General features: G+C 36.4%; 1 protein-coding gene across 1 annotated transcript; it reads left to right on the forward strand.

The window, feature by feature from the left end:
* The first annotated feature begins 13466 nt into the window (after window positions 1-13466).
* Window positions 13467-18259, forward strand: LOC112710304 (cyclin-L1-1). The gene is made up of 9 exons (XM_025762470.3): window positions 13467-13914; window positions 15213-15386; window positions 15531-15612; window positions 15720-15860; window positions 15979-16148; window positions 16866-17139; window positions 17338-17803; window positions 17893-17928; window positions 18072-18259. Exons 2-9 carry the CDS (start codon window positions 15235-15237, stop codon window positions 18131-18133), a joined length of 1383 nt encoding a protein of 460 aa, XP_025618255.1. The 5' UTR covers window positions 13467-13914; window positions 15213-15234; the 3' UTR covers window positions 18134-18259.
* The last annotated feature ends 2368 nt before the right edge of the window (window positions 18260-20627 follow it).

Raw genomic sequence — 20627 nt, forward strand, 5'->3', positions numbered from 1 at the left:
TTAATAATAATTAAATTTAAAATATAATTTAATTTTTAAAATTATAAAATATAAAATAATAAATTTATGAATAATATTGATACACAGATTATATTAGTGAAGAAGAGAAAAGAAAATGACCGTGTATATATTTATTTTTTTATTAGTGTAGAGGGAAAGTTTTTAGAATTATTTTATTTGATTGACTTTTGATATTTTACCATCAAAGATTAAAGATATTAAAAAAATAAAAATATACATATATAATTAAAAAGACAAATGGCTAAGTCGATAAAGGTATTTTCTTAAGATAGAAGATCCAAGTTCAAATCTTTTTAATAGCATTTTTATTAATATAATAAAACTCTATATATATATTTGACAGGCCCAACAGACTATTTTAAAAGTCTAGGCCTGACCTTTTAAAGAATATAGGCTTTTTTAATATTCTGAGTCTGTGCCTATTTCCTATCAGGCCAGGCTACAAGTCCCTAGCAGGCTGCCTGGCCTATTTTCACCCTTAGAAATACCCTTCAAATTTCTCATATCTTAACATAACCTCAAATGCACATACAACTAAAAAAAAGAGAAAAAAAATAAAAAAATAAATATTTTTAATTGTTTGATTGAGGAAAGAAATTAGAGAAAAAGAAAAATAGATGAAAAATAATTGGTGGACCATTAAATTTTTTTCTCTCCAATATTAAAAAGAAAATAAAGAAAAAAAATGATTCTTTCTCTACTTCCAATATTACCTCTTCATTTTTTTAATATATTTTATAATATAAGGGTAAAATTGTCTTTTTATAATATTTTTTCTTCTTTTTTTTCATTCAAACACATCTAAAAAATAAATAAAAATCTATTCAATTTCTTTTCTTTCTATTTCCTTTCTCTTTATTTCTTTTCTTCCAATCAAACATAGCCTTATCTTTTCCTTCTTCGAAAATCTTTTTCTAGCTTTTATGCTTCCTCAACAATATGCAGAGAGAATTCCATCTTTCCTTAAAAAATATTAACATTTCTAGTTTTTCATATGTGCCATAAAAGGTAGGTTGCTTGCAAAATCTTTTTTATGTTTCTAAAGTTTGCAATTTTTAATTATGACTAACTATCATTTTTATGGGTATATGTGTCTTGATTCAAGTTGGAGATTGTAAGTCCAGAATGCTATTAAATTACTGAGGACAATTAATCAAGTAATGCAAAATATTTTCATCATTTTAAGAGTATCTACTCTATATGGGTGAGACCAAAGAGATTCTTTAGTTCAATCTTTGTCTAACTGAAATTCTTTCATGCATCATTTTTTATAGAAATTTTTTTACTTTAGCTTGACACTTCAATTTTCAAATGGAAGACCATAATTTCTTCTGCATATCTGAAAGAGATTGAGTACTGACCATGTTTCTCCTTTCTCCAAACAGGTGTGTCTTCATTCCCATCTATCCGTGTCTGCATGATTATTTGATATTGTTCATATATGAAATTATATAAAAGTAGTTGTTGATTCCACTGTTCATTAGCTGTAATCAATTGAGAGACTCAAATTAATTTCAGGTTAGGATTGGGGTTGCTGAAGGTAATTGGTGGGTAGTGATCTTTAATCCAATGATCTTCTGTGATTCTAACTCAGTGTCTTCTGTCTATATTACAAAAGATCACTTTCTCTAATATCTTTCATCCTTCCAACAAACTTTTCCAACCTCATGAGGAGTTTCTACCTGTATTTGTATTGAAGAAATTTGAGTACTTAAAATACTTGCTCTTGTAAACTTTGTAAATAAGAGAATTAGGTTTAGTTAGCAGTCGTCATTCTTGTTTTTCCAGTATAGCTAAATTGAAAACTTTCAAGTCTTTGAAGTTTAGGCCTCCTTGATTTTTCGGTCTGCAAATAATACTTTAACTTACCCAATGCATCTTTCTCTCCGCATTCTTTTGTACTCACTAGAATTGCATAATCATCATCTGGATTTCTTTCACAACTTAGAGTGTAGATAGGAATTGTCATAACTACAGTCTTAATAAGCACTTCTTTTTTACTAACAGAAAGTAGAGATCTCTTCCAATGCTATAACTTCTTTGCCACTTCGTCTTTGATGAAATTAAAAGTTAATTTCTTTGATCTGTGAATAACTGTTGGAAGACTCAGGTACTTGTCTTGGTTTCTAACATAGAAAACTTGCAGAATGCCAGATAGATATTTTCTAGTAACCATTGGGGTGTTATGCCTAAAGAAAACTGAAGATTTGTCCAAATTCACCACTTGTTCACATAGTTGACAATAATTATTCAGCACAATATGTAGATTAACACAGTCTTTTTGCGAAGCCTTGCTAAATAAAATAGAAACATCAGCAAAAAATAAATACTAATGTAAGATCTCAAATTTTTAAAAATCTAGATATGAATAAGTTGATACTATTTTGTTTTATTTTGAATCCATTTAGGCCGCTTTTTCGGTTTTTATGAATGCTTTTATGGCCTCTTGGTGGACCGTACGTGCGTATGGTTGGCCTCTTGGTGGGCTGTGTTAGATTCTTGTTTATTTCATGGATATCCGTGTTTTTGGCTTCGGGAGTGATCGGTCTCCGGAGATAGCCGCGTTTAGTTCGTGTCGTCAGTTGGGGCAATGCTTTGGAGAACAAATGTTAAAATAAATTTTTATTTAAAGTTTGGGCCTCGTTAAAACCTCTAGACGTGGATAGGAAAGAGTGTTTGATAAGAAAAATATGCGATAAAATAGTAGCAACTTAAATAATGAAGGAAAATAAAAAGGTAATTTAAATGACCTCAATCTTGTCGCTTGGGAGGGTGTTTCTATATGTAGTAGCGCCGCAAGTTGGTGGCATTCCAAGATATCAGGAGCTCGGTTTCGTCTAATTGTTTGAGCTTGTAAGCTCTTTTCCCTATTATTGTCTTGATCCGATACGAGACCTCCCAATTGGGCATGAGCTTTCCTTCTCCGAGCATGGGGAGACCGATGTCATTTCATCGTAAGATAAGGTCTCCTGCCCCAAAGTTTCATCGTACCATGCTGCGATTGTATCTTAGGCTTATTCTCTGTTTTAGGACTAACTTCTGTAGGTGTGCTATGTCCCTGACCTCGTTTGTGAGGTCCCACTCTTCTTTTTCGTCGTGCTGTCCAAGGTTCTTCGTGGGCTGGGGTCCCCGACTTCTACTAGGATAATGGCTTCTAGGCCGTATGTTAGTCGAAAGGGGTCTCTCCGGTCGAGGTTTGAGAGGAGATCTGGTATGACCAGAGGACGGATCCAAGTTCATCAGCTCATAATCCCTTGGTCTCGTCCAGTTGCTTCTTGAGGCCTTTCACTATTATTTTGTTGTCTGCTTCTACTTGTCCGTTTGTTTGTAGATACTCTACCGAACTAACCATTGGGAGATACCGAGTCCTTTTAGGAATTTCCTAAATAGTTTGTCTGGGAATTGGTCCCATTGTCTGAGATTACGACCTTAGAGATTCTAAATTGGGTTATGACTTGTCTCCAAAAGAATTTTTGACACTAGCGGGCTGTGATTGAGGTCAAAGACTCGGCTTCGATCCACTTAGTGTAGTAGTCAATGGCGATGATGAGGTATCGGAGCTGTCCGAGAGCCGTAGGAAAGGGACCAACGAGATTGATTTCCCAGGTTTCTAAAGGTCAATCTGCCATTATAACGCTGAGTTGGTGAGGGGCGGCCTGGTGGAAGTCGGCGTGGATTTGGCATTTGTCATAGTTTTTGACCAGTTGGAGGGAGTCTTTAATGATAGAGAGCCAAAAATACCCTGCTTGGATAACCTTTTGAGCCAGTGTCTCCCCCCCCCCCACATGGTGGCCGCAACATCCTTGTGAATTTCGCAAAGTATGTAGTCTGTGTTGCCAGGTTCTATGCATTTGAAGAGGGGCTGTGATAGAATGCACTTGTACAGTTACCCCGCTATTGTGGTGTACTTTGCTGCTTCCCGTTTGATGCGTTTTGCTTCCTTAAGATCCTCAAGTAGGCTTCTATTGGTAAGGTATTGGAGAATGGGAAAGGTCCAATAGTTCTGGCTTGTGATGGGGAGGTCGACCAAGTTTGTGACTAAGACGGACAATGTCTTGATGACCTCTTGAATCAATAATCGATTTTCCGGAACTGATTTGGTGCTTGCCAATTTTGGGAGTAAGTCGGACATTGCGTTTAGTTTCCTAGGGATGTTCTAGATGGTTATTCCGTGAAATTCGGCTGCTAGTTCTTTCACCTTGGCTAGGTATTGTTGTATCAAAGAGTCTCGTGTTTGATAACCACCATTAATTTAAGAGCTGACTACCTGGGAGTCACTGCAGATCTCTAATACTTTGGCACCGACTTCTCTGGCTAGCATTAGTCTGGCTAGGAGGGCTTCATATTCGTCTTGATTATAGGAGATAGGAAACTTGTATCGAATGGATTGTTTGATGACAATTCTGTTCTCGTTTTCCAGTATTATTCCTACTCCTCCTGAGCTGGTGTTCAACGAGCCGTCAACGTGGAGCTTCTAGGTTTTTGCGGGCTCGTTTCCTATGGTCATTTCGGCTATAAAGTTTGCCGTGGCCGGGGCCTTAATAGCATTCTTGGCCTCAAATCCGATTTGGTGTTATGATAATTTGATGGATCATGTGAGCATCTGCCATGCGAGGTCCGATTTCTGCAACACTTGCCTAATCGCCTGGTCCATTCAGACTGTAATGGAGTGGGCCTGGAAGTATTGTCGAAGGTGTGGGGAGGCCGTGAGTAGTACAAAGACAAGTTTTTTGAGTCGGGAGTAACGTGTTTCTTCACTCTGGAAGACCTTGCTTATGAAGTATACGAGACTTTGTATTTTTTGCTTGTCTTCTCATACGAGCACCGCGACTAGTGCCTCCTCTATTATAGATAAGTAGAGGTAAAGCGTCTCCTCGGTTCTAGGTTTGGAGAGTATGCGGGGTTCTGCCAATACTTTTTTAAAGTGTTGGAAGGCTTCTTTTTTACTCGAGTTCCCATTTAAAATTTATACCATTTTTCATGAGTTTGAAGAACGGGATGGCTTTCTGGGCCGAGTCTCTGAGGAAGTGAGAAAGGACGGCTAATCGTCCGGTTAGCATTTAGACGTCCTTAAAACTTGCCAGGATGCTCATCTTAAGAATGGCCTTGCATTTTTTCGGATTTATCTCTACTCCCGTAGGAGATCATGAAGCCTAGGAACTTCTCGGCTTCCATCCCGAAAATGTACTTCGTTGGGTTAAGGTGCATTTGATGCTGCCTTAAGGTGTCCAATATCAGTTCGAGGTTGTTGATGAGCTCCTCGCCAATTTAGGTTTTGGCAAACATGTCATTGATGTAGACCTCCAGCTTGGTTCCGGAGAGGTCTCTAAAAATTTTGGTAACGAGCCTCTGATAGGTGGCTTCGGCATTTTTTAACCCAAATGGCATGACCATGTAGCAGTACGTGCTGTCGGGGGGAGGGGTTACAAACGTGGCTTTCTCCTCGTCAAGCCGGTGCATGGGTATTTAGTTGTACTCAGAGTAGGCGTCCATAAAGCTGTGGTACTAATGTCCCGAGGCAGCGTTTACTAGTCCGTCGATGTGGCATCTTTAGGACAGGCTTTGTTCAAGCCCGTGTAATCGACGCACATTTGCCATTTGTCGTTTGTCTTCTTTACTAGTACAACATTTACCAGCAAGGTCGTGTAAGGGAGTTCTCGAATGAAGCCTGCTTCGAGTAGGGCTTTGACTTGTTTTATGACTTTGGATGCTCGGTCGAGGGACTTTTTCTTTCTCCTCTGAGCTATCAGTTTGGCTTTTGGATATACGGCCAAATGGTGTGACATTAGATTAGGGTCTACGCACAGCATGTCGGCCGGGATCAATGCAAACAAGTCCTTGTTTCGCTTGAAGAGCTTAACCAGGTCATTCTTTAGGTCGTAGGATAGGTTCTTGTTGATGAATGTGAATTCATCCTTGGTTTGCCCTATTTGCAGTTTTTTCATGTCTCCTTCTGGTTCAGGTCGGGGTTGGCCATCTTGTCGTGCATCGAGGTCGACGAGAAAGATCCCGGCTACATCTCAAGACCTCTTGCGGAAGGCCAAACTGGTGTTGTCGCACTCTACCGCCACTTCTCAGTCCCTGTATATCGTTCTAATGGTGCCATTGTCGGCTTGGAACTTCATAATTAGGAACTTGATGAAGATGACGGCAGATAGATCGTTGATTATCTTTCTTCCGAGGATGATGTTGTAAGTAGTGGAATCTTTGAGGATCACAAACTCAGGGATACGGGTGGAAAAAGGCCAGGCGGCCTGCCAGGGGCCTGTATTTGGCCTGACCTGTTATAAAATAGGCACAGGCTCAGGCTCTTATAAAAGCCTTATTATGTTAATAGGCCAGGCCCAGGCTCATTAATTATCCTTATAGGCCTGTCAGGCCTGCCTGGGCCTGTTAATACATAATTATATATAAATAATTTTTTATTATTAAAAAATTATGAGATATTTTAAATTTATTATATTTAATTATAAATAATTTTGTATATTTTAAATACTTTAAAATATAATTTTTTTTATAAATATTAAATATCACATATTATATATAAATATGTTTATTAAAAAATAGTTTTTTAAATAATATTTTTATTTTTGTAAAAAAAATTATGAGGTCTTTTAACAGGTTTCAGGCCAGGCCAGGCTGAATAACAGGTCAGGCTTAGTACTTTAAAAAAAGCCTATAACAGACTACAGGCCAGGCTCAGGCCAATTGACTATATGACAGGTCAGGCCTGTTAAGAACAAAGCCTGGCCTATTTCCACCCTTACTCAGAGAGTATGGTTTTCCTCTGGCTTCCGGTTTCGATAGTTGACGGTAACACTATGTAACTGTCCAGTTTGAGAAAGTTGTCTCCGACTCCGGTTACCCCCATTGTGATGACTTTGCAGATTTTCGTTTCGGAGACCTAACTTAATTAAGGCTCCTCAGAAGAGGATGTTGAAGTTAGCTCTATCATCAATCAATATTCTTTTCACCAGACCGGTCTCGACCCCTTCCGAGATGACGAAAGTGGTGTTTTCCGCTGAGGTGCCGTGTTGGCAGTCATCGGGGGAGAATGTGATCGCCACTGGAACAAAAGAGGTTGGTACTTGATTTTACGGCTAGGACTTTATGGTCATTTTTTAATGCTGATTTCAACTTTTCTGGTGCATCCTTTCTCGTGATCATATTTATTATTATGGTGGGGTCGGTCTCCAGACTCTCTTGGGGTGCCTATTGTATCGTCCTGGGGTTACATCCTTCACGTTCTGGTGATATTTCTCTTTCAGCTTTCCTGGGTTCTCGGATGATCTTGGCGAACTCAGGGAGTTGCTTGTTCGGATGGCTTGTTCGAGAGCGTCCTTTAGATCAAAGCAATATTGGACTTTATGTCTGTATCCTTGGTGGTAATTGCAGTATAGACTTTTGTTGTTGCTTGTCCGTTCCTTCAGCTGTTGCGTCTTCGGGAGGATGTCTTGTTCCACTATTTGGTGGTAGATCTCTGTGATAGGGGAGGGTAGGGGGTGTAATTCGTGAACTTTCCTACCTTGTGCGGTCGGTTCAGGGCAGTAGATTTGAAGTGTTCTAGATTTGAAGTGTTCTTTCAGGGTATCTTTTGGTGGTGGGTTGCTACGAGGTACCGTGCTGCCATTTATTGGCAGCCACGACTTGGCTTACCTCGTCGTCGTTTATATATTCTCTCGCGACGTCTTGGATTTTGTGCATGGTCCAGACTAGTTTGGTGGTGAGGTGCTTCTAGAAATCTTCGTTCATGAGGACATTTGTAAACCTCGGATAATTAAAAAATAATTAGTCAATAAATTAATTATTATTTAGAGAAATTAGAAAATTAAATTCTATAGTTTTGAAAGGTAAAAATATTAAAAATACGAATTTCGACACTAATTTCAAAGGTTTTGGCCCAAAGTTGGGCCAACGGGCTGAACCAATTGAATCGGGCCCAAGCCGACCCACCTAACCCCATGTATATAGGCTTTATATCAAGCTTTCTTCTTCATTCATGCTTCTATCCGCGGAGAAGAAAAGGAATGGAAACAAACACAAAACCCTTGCCACTCAAAAATTTAATTTTCCTTAACTTTCAATTCGCAGTTCCGATTAACAAGCCATCAGCGGCCACGCGTTCGTCTTGGAATTCTCTACAAAACTCACTGAACAATATGGTAAGAAAATCTCAATTTCACACCCATTTCTTTCTTCTCCATTTTTGAAAACTTTTGAGTAAATGTGTCAATATTTTGTTAAATTTTGGTATTTAGAATCAAATTAGCTTTATGAACTTGCTAGGTCTTGTCCCAAACATCCGTTGGTAAGGTGAAGATCCTCTAACCCTTATAAAATTATTGGTATAGAAAAATCTATGTTGATTTAGTAATATTCGTATGGTATTAGATTAAATTATGTGTTGTGGAGGCAAATAAATGGAATTGAAGGCTTAGGAGTGAACATTAGAAGCTTGAGTTTGATTCTTTGTGGCTGGATTTTCTATTTGGTGTACATTTGGAGCTTTGGACTTTTGTGTAACAGTGTATTTTGTGGCATTCCAAGTTTAGGGAGGAATCAGCTAAGGTATGGTTTTGATTTCTCATAGCTAATATTTAATGTCACGTAAAAACTTAGGCTAATTAACCATAGGATAAGTTTGGTTTGAGTTTGATTGTTAATATGATTAGCGAATAAATGTGTGTATGTGTACAATTGATTTGAGATTGGATAGTATGTGAATTTGATGAAATTATGAGTTGAGATGATTGAGGAGGGTTTGAAATACATGTGAATATGGTTAGTGTTGAACTGAGTGAGTGGTATTGATTTGAATGTGAATTAATTGGTTAGAATGGATGAAATTTCATGTTGATATGTTTTGGAGTGACTGAAAGGAATGTGAATATGTTTAGGAATAGTTGGTGCTGTTTAGGTAGTGAAACATTTGGTTTTTGGATTGAGAATTTTGAACAACTAGAGGTTTTATAAACTTTGGTAAAAATCTTATTTTTAACCAACTTCGGTGAGCTATAACTTGGCTTCCAGACCTCAAAATTTTATGAAAATTGTCTTGATTGAAAATTGGGTCCGTGAAGTTTATGTCGTTCAAAGAACGGATGAAGAATCATTTAAAACAAAAAGTTATGCACGTTCAAAGTTTGGTGTGTAAAACTAGTTTTCTGGAAATTTAGTAGCATTTTACCAATTCTTCAATGGGTGTGTATGCAAAAACACTCCTGCGTACACGAGGATTCCTCTCTGTCCATTAAACTCGCGTACGCGAACAGAGCTCACGTACACGACTTTGGCATTTTACGGCCATGCATACACGAGTATGAGCATACGTATGCAGAACCTTATTTTGGCTGAAAATTCTGTTTTGAATTTTAAACCTTACCTCTAACTTTTCAAACCTCTTTTACACTTGTTTAAGGTCTGGTAGAGAGTTTTTAAGCTTTAGAACGGGGATGAGTCTGCTAAATAAGTTGAGGAGATGCTTGGGAAGGTTTTACGAAGTGTTATCTGAATTAATGAGGTGTTGGAAATGTTGAATAAGAAGTAAATAATGAAGACAATGATAATAGTAATGAAACGTGGCTGAGTTGAAAGGTGTTTGATGATGAGGTTGGCTATAAGAAAGAAGAATAAGGAGAATTGAGTTAATTATGAACTTTGAATAAGATATGATGAGATTAATTGAGATATATGAGACCGGATAAGATGCAATGGCATTGTCCACTAGCTCCGGGTAAGAGATGAGGAAGAAGAATGAGAAGAATGATTGAAAGTGATTATGAGTATTATGATTATGATTGTGAATTATGACTGTATATTCTGTTCCATTCTTGTTGCATCACTTTCTCTCTGTTTGTAAAGTATATTGGGCACTATATCCCATGAGTGTGTCGGACACTATATCCTAAGAGCGTGGCGGGCGCTATATCCCAAGAGTGTGGGAGTACTTTACCATGGGAAGTGTGTCAGGCACTATATCCCATGAGTATGTTGGGCGCTATATCACAAGAGTGTGGGAGCATTTTATCCCAGAAAATGTGGCGGGCACTATATCCCATGAGTGTGGCGGACACTATATCCCAAGAGTGTGATGGACAGTATATCCCAAGAGTGTGGAGCATGTCAGAGAGACGATATCTGGGTTAGCTGCCGGATGTGTCGTTGGCAAAGTAACCGGCACGTGAGCTCACGGTCAGTAGACAGACATACATGATGTGCATTTATATATTTTGCTTGAGTGTGCATTGTTTTGGTTTTTCTTAACTGCGTATCCCTGCTTATCTGCTACTTGTTCTACTTGTTGTAACTGTTATATATATATATATATATATATATATATATATATATATATATATATATATATATATATATATATATATATATATTTGTGCTTTCCTTGTTTATTTTGTATGTGTTTGCAACTGAGAGATCCTTTATTTGGTGGAGAAGTGACGAGGGTTGTTCCACCAGTGTTTCAGATGGTTGGAAGAAAGAGAGAGAGAAAGTGAATTGTAGGGTTAGAGTTTAATGAAATAGAAAGTGAATTGTTGAGTTAGAGTTAGATTGGGACTTTGACACCCTAGAGAGTTTACCAAATTTATGGTTTAGTTTAATTTTAAGTTTAAATCTGAGTGTCGGAGTTCTAGGAATGCCTCTGGCTTTCCTAGGGCCTTTTATATTAACTATGCGGGCACCTTTACTATACTGAGAACCCTCGGTTCTCATTCCATACATATTCTATTATTTTCAGATGCAGGACATGAGATGCCACGTTGAGCTTGCTGAAGACTCTTTGGGAGCGAAGAACTTACTTTTGGAACTTGGTATTTGTGTTTCTAGTTTGTATATAGATGTATATTCTCTATTGTTATATTTGTATTTGTATTTTGTCCCTCTTAGAGATTGACTATGGAAAACTGGGATTTGTATTTTTGTCTTTTGGTTAACTGTTGGGTTATATATATATATATATATATATATATATATATATATATATATATATATATATATATATATATATATATATTCTAGCCGGTCTTTGCTTCACAGGTCGAGTTTAGAGCTTGCTTATGTATCTATCTTTTGAAACTTTGTTTATACACTTGTCTCTTTGGTTCTCTATTTAAGTCTTCTATCCTATCGCCTTTCAAGTGTGACGCATTTTTAGTCTGGTTTTGATCATCTTTTCTTACAAGACTCCTAGTTAAACTATTTTTCATATAAATCTATTTACGTATTTTTGTTTTAGAGGTTGTAGCGCCCCATCACCTTTAATTTACGTCCTAGGCATAAAGCTCTGTGTGGTAGCATATTACACCATTGGTCAGACAAAGATTGGCTACCGAGTATGTGAGTCAGTTGACTATTAGGCATTCATCATTGAACCTATCGAGGTATTTTCTCGTGGATTCGTCTTGTCTTTGAGTGATTTTGAGTAGGCTGATCGGATGTTTTACTTTGGTGATCCTGGTGGTGAATTGTGCCATAAACTTTCTGGAGATGTCGTCGAAACTGGCTATGGAGCCGTTGGAGAAGGCATTGAACCGTTTGATCGTGGGGCTGGCTAGGGTTACCAGAAAGGCCCTGCATCAGACCCCATCGGTGGCTCCCTCTATGTTCATCCTGGCCTCAAAGGCAGTGAGGTGCTCCTGTGGGCCCTTTGTCCCATCATATTTCATATCAGTGGGCTTGTCAAAACCCTTTGGGAGTTTGGCTTTCAGGATTTTCTCCGTGAATGGGGTGGCTCCCACTATCACTTGCTCATTTCGTGTTCGCTTGGCATCCCGACGATGTCGTTGATCGTCCTCGTCGCGTTGGCATTCCGGATCCCTGGAAACGCTGTGGTTGCGTCATTTTTCGTGTCATTGTTCGGGTGATATGTCGTTCTTGGTCTCACGATGGGATCGAGTCTTAGAGGTTGCTTGGCTTGCGTGTTTCGGTGGCATCGCTCCTTGGACGTGACTTGGCCTTTGAGATTTTGCATTTTGAGGCAGAGTTCTTGGATTATCTAGATGCCTTTATCTCCTAGACCGTTGGATGCTCGAGCTTTATTGGGCTGCCGATCGTTCTCCTTTGGTTGTGGCTTATCAGGGGTTGGCTAGCGGTGCACGGCGCTGGTTATCCTTCTGTGGGTAAAGGGGTTGCTATTTCGAAGTTTAGGAGTTAGGCTTCGCGAGTTTGAGTCGTGGTGGTGGCTTGAAGATTGCTCCTTGAGGTTCTTCGTCATGCCTCCACGACTTGGTAGGTCCCTACAGATAGCGCCAATGTACTAAAAGTATCTGGTACGGGTAGTGGGATGGATCGGAGACTTGCGAGTCGAGGCGGTTGCGGATCATCTGATTCTAGCAGTGGAAAGTGGTACCTGCAAAGACACTTCTACGTCCAAGTCAGAATGGATATGAGAAGTATAAAATGTGTAGAATGGATAACATCCTTGAGGGGCCTTTGACTCCCCTTTATATAGTTTGGGGTAGTTATCTTATCTTATCTATTAAGATAAGAGGAATATTTCATTTTGAATGTTTGTTAGCAATTGTAGGGTCGATTCGGACTGCAATAGAAGTCAAGGTCCAGTTGTCCAGGTTGAAGGTTGGTCCAAATTAAGGACCGGGAACCAAGTCTATAACAGTAACCAGTATAAATGAAATATTGTATTTGTTAAATAATTTTTTGTTGTTGGTCACACAATTAAATTCTAAAACAAAAATATTTTATTAAATATGTTATGATAATTATGGTGACTATGTCATTATTATTAAAATTAAAGTTATATTTTTTAATATTTAAATTATTTTTTAGTTTATATTTTTTAAAAAATATTGTTTAACAATAAAAAATTATTTTAAATTTAGTAATACTTTTTAAAATATCGTAATATAGTCATGTTATATATATATATATATATATATATATATATATATATATATATATATATATTCAATTTGACTTTTAAAATTTGAGATTGGACTTAATTTGATCTTTAAAATTTTAATAGATTTAAATTAGATCTCGAAATTTGTAATCGTAATTCGTATTAGTCCTTGTGAATAATGTGTTCATTTAATACATTAACTTGCTGCAATTTAAATTTATCGTTTAGGTTAGAGTTTTCAAAAGTTTGACTACTGTTTTTAGATCTCGAAAATTTTTAAATTGAACTTGTTATGATCGTTTTCATACAGATATAAAAAATTCGTTAAATTTATAAGATGTCTAATCAATCTTAATTACATGATATCTAAATAAAACAGATCAAATTTTTATAAATTAACGTGCAAAATCAATATATTATTTATGAAAATTAATTTAGGAATGAACGTAAATTAATATAATAAATTTTGAAATATAAATTAAATCAATTATAATTTTAAGATTTTAGTTCGACTTCAAATTTTAAAAATTAAATTGAATATTAACTTTATATATATAAATATAAATATAAATATAAATGAAACCCCAGGAAGTCTCAAGTCTCTCCCAAGGCCCGACCAAAAATTTCCCTCTGTAGTGGTGCGACCAAGGTAGACAGAATCGGCGGAATCGATAGTCTGCCGGCGAGCCACGTCTGCGGAAGAAGGCTTGCTCAAAAGATTGTTTATCGTGGACCAGTGCAAACCCGATCCGAAATCCAGACCCAATCGGTGGAGAAGAATTAACCCTAGCCTCCCTAGGTTACTTGCTCCATTTTCGTCTCTCTCGGTCTCTACCCTCTCTTCTCCTTTCGCCGTCGCCGGAGATCGTCGCTTCGGTGCTCTGGCTGAGGCACCAGTGCAGCCGGTGCTCCCTCTTCCTCTGGTACTCTGCTCTGCAGTGGCACCGTGCCTCTATCTCTCCAAATCGTCGCCGACTCGCTCCTTCTCTCTCCACCCTGTTGCTTCCGCCACGTCGGTTAAGGTAGGTTTTTTTCTGCTATGCTTCTTCCTATTTCTACTGATTCTGCTCTGTTATTCTTGGGTGGATACAATAGTGATGGTGTTATAGTGCAATCAGTTCTTGCTTCTTGTGATGTTTATAGTGATTTGGTGTTTAAGGTTAGGTTTGTGCTTTCTGATTCTTCTTGTTACTGCTCTGCCTGTTCCCTTTCTGATTTGGTGTATAAGGGTCTTTGAATAATCTTTCATTTTTCTGTAAATTTTGTTTTCATTTTCTTCTTGTTTCCCAATTTGCCTGTTCATCGTTAATAGATTGTAGTAATGTTGAGCTCCATTCAGCTCTTGATGCTGCATTGCTTAAAAAATCAATCAATATATATAGACTCCATTTTTTTTCTCTCTTCGTATTATTATTTTTTGGTCCAAAAGACTCAAAGTATTTATTGAATATACTTGAATGATCACGGTGAAACTTATACTATTGTTGTCTTAGAGGAGTAGAAAACGATCATCATCTTTCATCATCTTTTAATTTGTTATCAACACTTGTAAATTGTAATTGAAATTAATTTTATGTTGTCAAATTTATATATATATTTGAAGAGTAATGTTTACGTTCCCTCTTAAAAACTAAGAGTTCACTACCTTGAGTGCGACTTTATCTCTCCCCGCCTTGAGACATTGATGAAGCTGCGGGTTAGGCAGTTCAAGATACCTGCAGCCTTGGCTCTCTTTGGCTCTTACTCTAACTGGCAGCTCTCCCTCACTCTCTCTCATTGTCATTGACAACCATATGTTCCGGTTATTTTTAGGGCTTTGTTGTTGATGAGTATTAAATCTAGGGATTTCTTGTTACTTGTGTTTTTCTTCATCTTTTTCTATTTTTATTTTTTTTGAGGATGATAATTTCACCTTGGTGAACCCATAACATGTATATCATCAGCAGAATTCTAAGAACACATCTACTAGTAAGCTAAAATATCCTTAATTGATGTTTGTTAGCATCTTTTTACATTATTATGTCCATTAGGTTCTCTGTGATCTAAACTTCTATTTTTGTTCATCCCTTGATTCAAATTCAGGATCCAACTCCTTATACTTCTACAGTTTTATTTACTATAACTTTTTGTTGGCAAAGTTTTGCTTCCTCTCTTTGTTTGAAATTTCATTTCTTTTAAGGAAAATTGTGGTGTACACATCAGTGCCTGACTGCCTGTGCAATGCATAGTTTGTTATCATAAGATACCTCTATGCATCACTGTGATCCACAAAATTTTCTTCAATTCTCAATTAGAGTTTCGTTTCTGTTCATTCTTGCAGCTAGCTGTTCGGGTAAAAAGGGATGATCTACACTGCAATTGACACATTCTATCTGACAGATGAGCAGCTACAGAATTCACCATCCAGAAAAGATGGCATAGATGAAGCCACTGAGACCACCCTTAGAATCTATGGCTGTGATCTCATTCAAGAAAGTGGCATCTTGCTTCGGTTGTATCCTTTTAGTTATTGTTCTCACGAATATTCCTATTTACTGTTTTAATTTTCTGCATATTAGTATTGATTGATTTCTTGTGTTCTGCCTAATCTTAAATTATGTATTTGATTTGGATGGATTTTCCCTTAATTGTTTGGTAGACCACAAGCAGTCATGGCCACTGGGCAGGTTTTGTTTCATCGCTTCTATTGCAAGAAGTCATTTGCAAGGTTCAATGTGAAGGTCAATATTTTCTTACTGACTTACTGTATATGTTATCTGCTGTTTTTGCTCTCTCTATGTGCTTCCTGATTTGAAATGATAATGATAATGATGTCTATTTTCTGCAGAAAGTGGCTGCAAGCTGTGTGTGGCTTGCTTCAAAACTGGAGGAAAGCCCTAGAAAAGCAAGACAAGTAATCATAGTTTTTCACAGAATGGAATGCAGGAGGGAGAACTTGCCAATTGAGCATTTAGACTTGTATTCCAAGGTCAGAAGCCTTCTGTACCTCCAGTAAACTGATTCAATCATATGATGTGTGTATAATATATCAGATTCTCAGTAATTTCTTGTTATTTGAATACTTTGTTTTCCATGTTTATGAACAGAAATATGTTGATTTAAAGATGGAGTTGAGTAGAACGGAGAGACATATTTTGAAAGAAATGGGGTTCATTTGTCATGTTGAGCATCCTCATAAATTCATATCAAATTACCTTGCTACTCTTGAAACACCACCAGAATTGAGGCAAGAAGCTTGGAATCTAGCTAATGATAGGTAAATAATTGCTGATTGTGTACTTGTCTATGTGAACATACATATGTATGTCTCACTTCCATGCTATTAACCACGCTTTCTTAGTAACACGAGTTTCAATTTTGAAATGTCTGCATCTAGTTCTAGTATAGCTCCAGTTTAAATATTTTTTTTTTATAATGATTTGTACCATTGTACTGGACTACTGGTGTGCCCTTTACGACTTATAATAGAGATATTGATCTTAGACAAAGTTTTGCTTGACGGTTTTTGGTGAAAACAAGTTATTTTGAGAATGTAAATATGTTTTGATGAATATTTTGTCTAGGCAGGGGAATAGATTTGGCTAAACTTTATTAGGATTTAGCATATGAAGTTCCAAGGTTCTTTTTAAGCTGTTGAACCTGTTCAGCAAGTGCCGTACTTTCTGGGCTGAAGATATGGGTAAGTATGATTGTAAGACATGTGAAAGCGTCACTGGACATTCATGGTTTTCATTTTGCTGTTAGACCTGTTGAACATGATGCTTCTGAACTCGCAAAATTGTGTGTCATAAACATTAGAAACATTTTATTCAAGCATCTGGATTAGAGTAGAAGTATTGTTCACTCATCAGTTGCTTATCTTTGCTAGTATCTTCTATTATGGTTTGTATTAAACATCTTTTATTAGAACTTTATGGTGATTATTTCTTTTAATTAATTTTAGCGTTCAATTGCTTTCTGTTTTCTTGTGCAGTTTGCGCACTACATTGTGTGTTCGATTTAAGAGTGAGGTCGTCGCTTGTGGTGTTGTGTATGCTGCTGCTCGTAGGTTCCAAGTACCCCTTCCGGAGAATCCACCATGGTGGAAAGCATTTGATGCAGAGAAGTCTGGGATAGACGAAGTGTGCAGGGTTCTGGCTCACCTTTATAGCCTACCTAAGGCACAATACACACCAGTCTGCAAAGATGGGGACTCATTTTCATTCTCCAACAAATCCATAGAATCAAAGTCTCAGTCAACCCCTAAGGTGATGCCTGCTATTTTGGTTTTTGGTTTTTCCACATTTAGTATTTGCCTTTGTAGAGTGCAGTATCAGCGTCAGTTCAGTTCTCACTTCTCAGTTATAAGATCGATAATTTGCTGTGTGGATTTCGTAAAGCCAGTATCATTTGCAATACGACTAAAGTTTTGATCGAACAATTTTTTAATTACTGCCAACTTGCAGGATGTTCCGCAAAGTAGCCCGTTAGGTGATGCTGACACTGCAGTTCCAAAGGGAGCTACTGGGGAAGCCGATATTGAATCGGTTGGAGGTGCATTGGCTAAGCAAATTGATAAGCTGAGGGAATCCAAGAAATCCGATGATGAATCCAAGAGTGCAGCAACAGAAGGAGGAGCAAGAGATGAACTCACGCTGAAGTCCAAGTCTGACCGTAAAATGGAGGCCAGTGGGGATATTCGCCGGGATAGGGACAGAGACAGGGAGAGGGACAGGGACCGGGACCGGGACAGGGACAGGGACAGGGACAGGGACAGGGACAGGGAAAGAGATAGGGAGAGGGAGAGGGACAGAACAAAATCCCGGGATCGTGATAGAGGGAGGGATTCTGACAAAGAACGCGAACGAGAGGAGATTGAGAGGGACAAATACAAAGATCGTCGTCGATCCAGGGAGAGATCAAAGGAAACGGGTATTTTTTATAGTTTTTACTTTTGTCTTGAATCTTATTTTATTTTATTTTGGGCACTTAGAATAGATAATTTCTTGTATTAAATGCAGGACATTCGGAGAAGTCAAAACACCATTCATCACGTGGTATGATTACGAATCTGCATGAGTTTATTTATTTATTTTATTTTATTTTTTGGGCTTAGCGACAAAACCCCCCTTTGATGCGGCGGTGGCGGCGTCGTCATCATCATCATTATGATTATTATTATTATTATTATTATTTTCAGATCGTGACTATCATGGTTCCTCCTACTCTTCAAGGGAGAAAGAGCGCCATAGACATCACTGACACTACTTGGAAAAATTTTCAAGATGTACCTGCCTTTGTTGTCTGTAGATCCATCCTTGCTAATTTGCTTGTAACAAATTTTATTACCAGTACATATTTTAATATCCAAAACTGCTTATTTTGTTATTTTCATTGACTTTGATTAATTATTAATTATACTCAAAATTAAAAACACGCCACTAAATAGAAAGTAGGGAGTGGATTCTGTTGTTCCAATTTTGATAATATTACTCACATACTTGTTTAATACTATGGTGGTTAATTGTTCTGCCGAAAATGTGATTAATATACGGGTAAGATTGATGATATTGTGTCTGATTTTTTAACCATATATCTGGGTAAGATTTTGAAATAGTGGATATTTAGGCTCATAAATTGAGATTAGTTATAATTCCTTTCTTAAATGACACCTATTACCATGCTACCAAGTCCTTGTAAGGAGGTTTATAAGCATGGATAGCATCAGGGCAAGACAATATGAAGTGCTTTTTCATTATTGCTGGTACACGCATCATCGTGACAATATACAGCGACCTTAGGTATTCATTATCATTAACTAATTTGCCAGGGAATTCAGATAACACTAAATGGTCATGCCAAAAACATGACCTCTATTTGTGCTCCAATGTCATTCTCCAAAGAGGCATGCTAAGAGGAGGTTTGATAATGATTATCAACGAGTTACTTACTTCTCCTTATAAAATATGTATAAGGTGATTCTTTTATGTTTGGTTTGCTGCTAGATAAATATGTATTATGTATTCTGGTTAACAAACACAACATATCCACGACCCAAAAAAAAAAAAAAACACAACATATATCTCTCTTAATCGTGTTGTTATCACATAGAACTAGTTATTTACACGAATTTGTATAATCCTTTAGTTGTATCATAGATTTTTCTATTTAGTTTTTGAAAAGTAGTAGATCATATTTCATTAATTTTTAAAAACTAAAATATAAAGATGTCTAAAAGTAAGATAATATAATAAAAGGTGGGAATTTTCCGAAATAATATACTGAAGGTATTTATCCAAATGGTGCATGATCGAAAAACTAAAAAGAATCTAAAAGAAGATAGAATAAAAATATGAAAGAATAATAAGACGAATTGAAAGAAACTAAGAATTTGTTTTATGGAGACAATAATCTAAAATAGGAGTTTTTAAGATTTCACATAACAATTTTGACAGAATTTGCAAAAATAGCAAACAACATTAAAGTAGAGCGTTCAAAGACTAAATGGTTACTAATTTTTTAGCAATTCTAATAAATAATGGTAAATAATTGAAGATTTCGGTCCGTATTTTTTAACTGATTAAATATCTCTGGTGCAGGTTTATGATGCTGTATTTTTCACAAATAATATGGTAATATAATAATATTCCCAGGCTTACCGAAAGAATATTCTTAGGATATGTTGTTTTCACCAAAATTTTTTAAACAACCAATGCAAGATGAGTTGTGACTAGGACTAGATATTTTTTTTCCCTTCAAATAGTGTAGCCATTTTAATAGCAATTTTTTTTTCATATAATAAATACAGAAAAGAATATGAAAGGAGCTTATTCTTTGTTAATTAAATATTGATGATTGATCTTTCATTCAGCATTGAAAATAAAATTTTGAATCAGTTGTCTATTATCTTATTTGTTGATATCCAAGTCTTAAAAAAAATCATAAAAAATTAATTAAAATTGGATGAAAATATAAAATTTTATACAATAACTAAATTGAAAAGTGAGACTCAATTGAGTTTTTAAACTTAAAAAATTGTCAATTAGACTATTGAATTTTATAACTTTGAATCACGTCAGTCTTAAACTTTTTGCTTCATATGAATGTAAGTTAGAATACATAATCACATTTACATTTACAAGGAAAAAATAACTAAACAAAAAATTAAAGCAGTCAAGAAACGTATTTTTCATGTTTCAAATACCAAATCAAATTGACGTCATTAACAAAATGCTAATAGTGACGTGCGTAGTGCGTTGTTCTTAGAATGGTAATGAAAGATCTTTTTTAAAGCGGAAAAATAACCGAAATAGGTTGGAGTTGAGTATCGAGCTAGAGTTGACAATGGGTCATAGGATAAAATAGGGTTTAAATCTTATCCTAACTTTATCTGCGAGTTAAAAATTTTATTAAAATTCTATTCTATCTAATCTGCGGGTTGAGAATCTCTTCATCCTAACCCTATTGGCATCCTAACATTTTAAATCTTATCCTACTCTATTTTACCTGCAGAAATATCAAATTTTTTTAAAGTAAATATAAAATTCAATCATTTCGAATTTTATACATATTAATAACATAAAAAATAAAAAACTAATGCTCTAAATTACTAAATTAACTTACTAGTTTAGTAGTTATTCACTTATTGTAAGTCATTATTATAAGGGAAGTTGTGAGTTCAATTCTCACTTCATTATATATTTAATTTTTATAAAATATGTGTTATATATGAGGTGTGGGTAGGATAGAGTAGGGT

This window comes from Arachis hypogaea, chromosome 9 (genome assembly GCF_003086295.3).
Source record: "Arachis hypogaea cultivar Tifrunner chromosome 9, arahy.Tifrunner.gnm2.J5K5, whole genome shotgun sequence".
Classification (NCBI taxonomy): domain Eukaryota; kingdom Viridiplantae; phylum Streptophyta; class Magnoliopsida; order Fabales; family Fabaceae; genus Arachis; species Arachis hypogaea.

Excerpts from the sequence above, each read along its gene's own strand:
- LOC112710304 (XM_025762470.3), top strand. The coding sequence starts at position 15,235 with ATGATCTACACTGCAATTGACACATTCTATCTGACAGATGAGCAGCTA. Across the intron at positions 16,149-16,865 it reads TGGAATCTAGCTAATGATAG|TTTGCGCACTACATTGTGTG; the intron begins GTAAATAATTGC and ends TTTCTTGTGCAG. Across the intron at positions 17,929-18,071 it reads AAAACACCATTCATCACGTG|ATCGTGACTATCATGGTTCC; the intron begins GTATGATTACGA and ends TATTATTTTCAG.